The sequence below is a fragment of the Psammomys obesus genome, unplaced genomic scaffold (genome assembly GCF_907164565.1).
Source record: "Psammomys obesus unplaced genomic scaffold, mPsaObe1.curated_primary_1811, whole genome shotgun sequence".
NCBI classification, from domain to species: Eukaryota; Metazoa; Chordata; class Mammalia; order Rodentia; family Muridae; genus Psammomys; species Psammomys obesus.
Genome location: NW_026596143.1, coordinates 421658 through 424323, shown reverse-complemented (window position 1 = coordinate 424323; position 2666 = coordinate 421658). Strand labels below are relative to the sequence as shown.

Here is a 2666-nt window from a genome sequence, read left to right as displayed (position 1 = left end):
CAGAGAACCCAGAAAATGCTTGCGAAGCCCTTCTTGTGGAAATCCTACTTGAAGGAGGAATAGCCATAAAGCGAGGCGTCTAGAGAGGAGGATACTGACCTGGCAGTCAGAAGGGGTAACATCTAAAACTAGGGTTTGGGGAAAACTTCAAGGTCTTCAGAATCCTGGAGGGACTGTGCAGAGGCCCTAGAGAACAGTGTCAGTGTTTCCATGTTTTCCTCCTGCATGTCTACAAACTGCCCCCTTGGCTTTAAGACACGCGGATTTTTGCTGGGAACCCCGGCCAGCACTTTTGTTAAAACTGTGTTCCTTGAAGCAAGCTGCCTAATCGCTTTTGTCACAGGCCTTCTGTCTGTCTCCATGGAACTCTCTGTGTGAATCACCCGGTCTGACCTGGAGGGAAAGACCTTTGCGACCTTTTCTCTTGAACTACACACAGTGTTCAAAAAAACAAAACGAAACAAACAAACAAAAACAACAAAACAAAAAACCCCAGCAGCCATAGAGAGGAATAAAAACACCGCTGAGCCCACCCAGGCTGGAGGCGGCGAAGGGGGCGGGTGGCCGGAGATTGCTCACTGCGCATGACCGCTGCGCGTTGCTAAGGCAACCAGGAAAGGCTTACCCGGAAGCCGAGGCTCCCGGGACCCAGAGACATCTAAGATTGGGCCCTAGGGGCTCATCATTACTGGTTCCAGATCCGTTTCCTGACCGGAACAAAGCAGATGAGGAACCGAGTCGGGAGCAATGGAGTGGCCACCTGCTCAGAAGCAGGGGGACTCGAAGGAAGAACAGGGAGGCCCGGCCCACACGGACCTGTGTGCTACTCAGCTTTCCGAAGACACCCTCGGGTCCTGCACTGATGAGGTGCTGAGCTGTTCGCTTTCCTCCACGTCTGAGAGCCCCCCAGAGAGTGAAACGCCGACCACAAGCTCGGAAGAACGAGAAGGGCGGTCAGAATTTTCAGTCCTGCAGAACGAGGAAAATAAGCTAACTGAAAAGTTGATCAACCACCTCAGGCTGAAAGAAACTAACGCTGAAAGATACCATCCCGACAGAAAACGTCCGACGGAAACACCCGAGAGATCCCCTGAAGAACTGAAGGCCCTGCAGTCTTTTTGTACCACTAAATTAAACCTGATCCGCCAGAAAACGGGTTCTAGAGCTCAGAAAAGCAACAGACGCAAAAGGTTGCAGCGCAGATGGATTGCAGAGACCTCAGAGGTGGAAGCTTTAAATGGTGCTGTCCCTGATGAACTGTTGAACAGGGTCTATTTGAAGAACACGAGGGCAGCCCTAGCGCACATAAGGGCAGTGAAGCAACACGTCCCTTCCACGTGTCCCAGCTGCAACAGCAAAAGGGCGGAGCTGGCTCAGTCCGACTTCCTGAAACAAAGGAAGACCTTCCTGGAGTCCCTGCTTCTCCAAGAGAAAATAGATGAACACCTTCATACCACAGACTTCCTCACCCGTGTTGGAGAAGCACATCACGGTTTCCCCAGGCTTTCAGATGATCCCAGGATCATCTGGAAGCGACTGACTGAGAAAATTCAGACAGCAAGCTCCGGCTTCGGGAGGGCAGAGTCGAAGCAGGTGTAAAAAGACTGTACAAGTACTCTACCGCTTCTCAACTCACTTTTCAAATGAGATAGGAGCTGCTGACTACTAATGATGATTTATTATGTGCCCAACCGAGGGATGGTGACTATTAATGCTTAGAGGTATCATGGGGTGTGCTTACAAGTTTCTGTTGTGTTTGAATACATTTTTTTTTTCTTGTAGAGGGAATTTAGAAAGTGTTTCTTTCAAGAAGGTCTAAATTATACCATCCAGGACAATTGTAGTAGTCACGAACCTTTTATAATCTAGGGGAAAGGTAGATGTTGGTTTGGAGTGATGGTTGACAGTGTACAGAAAATTAAACAGATGTAAGATAGGAAGCAGGGGCTGGCTTTGATGATATGGTTGCAGGGATTTAATAAAAGCTAAATATCAAAAAGGCACCAGGATTCTGAATATTGTACTTGATACTTGAATGAATAGTAATTTCCCTAAGAGAGCCTGCTTGTTAGTTTCTATCTACTTGACAAAAACTTGAGTCACCTTGGAAGAGGGGCCCTCCATCGAGGAATTGCCTCTATCACGCTGGCCTATGGCATGTTTCTGTGTGTGTGTGGAGGGTGTTACTTTATTAATGATTGACGTGGGAAGGGTGGTGCCATCCTTGTTTAGGTAGTCTGGGGCTATGTAACGCAGTAAACTAAGCAAGCCATGGAAGGTAAGCCAGAAGGTTTTATGTTCCCATGCTTTCTACTTTAGTTCCTTCCAAAGTGTTTGTATCTTGAGTTTCTGTCTTTGTGTCCCTTCATAATTGACATGAACCTGTAAACTAAATAAATATTTCCCTCCTCCAAACTGATTTTGTTTAATTCTCTCCTTGGCTCTGCCCACCCCCAGCAACAGAAACCTAACCAATGCCAAAACTGGTACCAAATACTGGGACACTGCTATGACCAACATCGCTGTGACCAATCTGACCATGTTTTGGAAGAATGATTGTGGGAGGATTTAAGAGCAGTTAGGAAAAGGCCTTTGAATACTCAGAGCTTAATGACCTGTTAGGAGACTTTCAGATGATGGAGGGCTGCTTGTAAAGTTTTCTCTAT

At 47.3% G+C, this 2666-nt stretch overlaps 1 protein-coding gene across 1 annotated transcript; it reads left to right on the top strand.

Annotated features, from left to right (window-relative positions):
- Positions 1-627: 627 nt before the first annotated feature.
- On the top strand, positions 628-2415 carry CUNH8orf48 (chromosome unknown C8orf48 homolog). The gene has a single exon (XM_055593409.1). It carries the CDS (start codon positions 748-750, stop codon positions 1597-1599), a length of 852 nt encoding a protein of 283 aa, XP_055449384.1. The 5' UTR covers positions 628-747; the 3' UTR covers positions 1600-2415.
- The last annotated feature ends 251 nt before the right edge of the window (positions 2416-2666 follow it).

Bases quoted from the DNA above. Each gene is read 5' to 3' on its own strand.
- CUNH8orf48 (XM_055593409.1), top strand. From the start codon at position 748: ATGGAGTGGCCACCTGCTCAGAAGCAGGGGGACTCGAAGGAAGAACAG.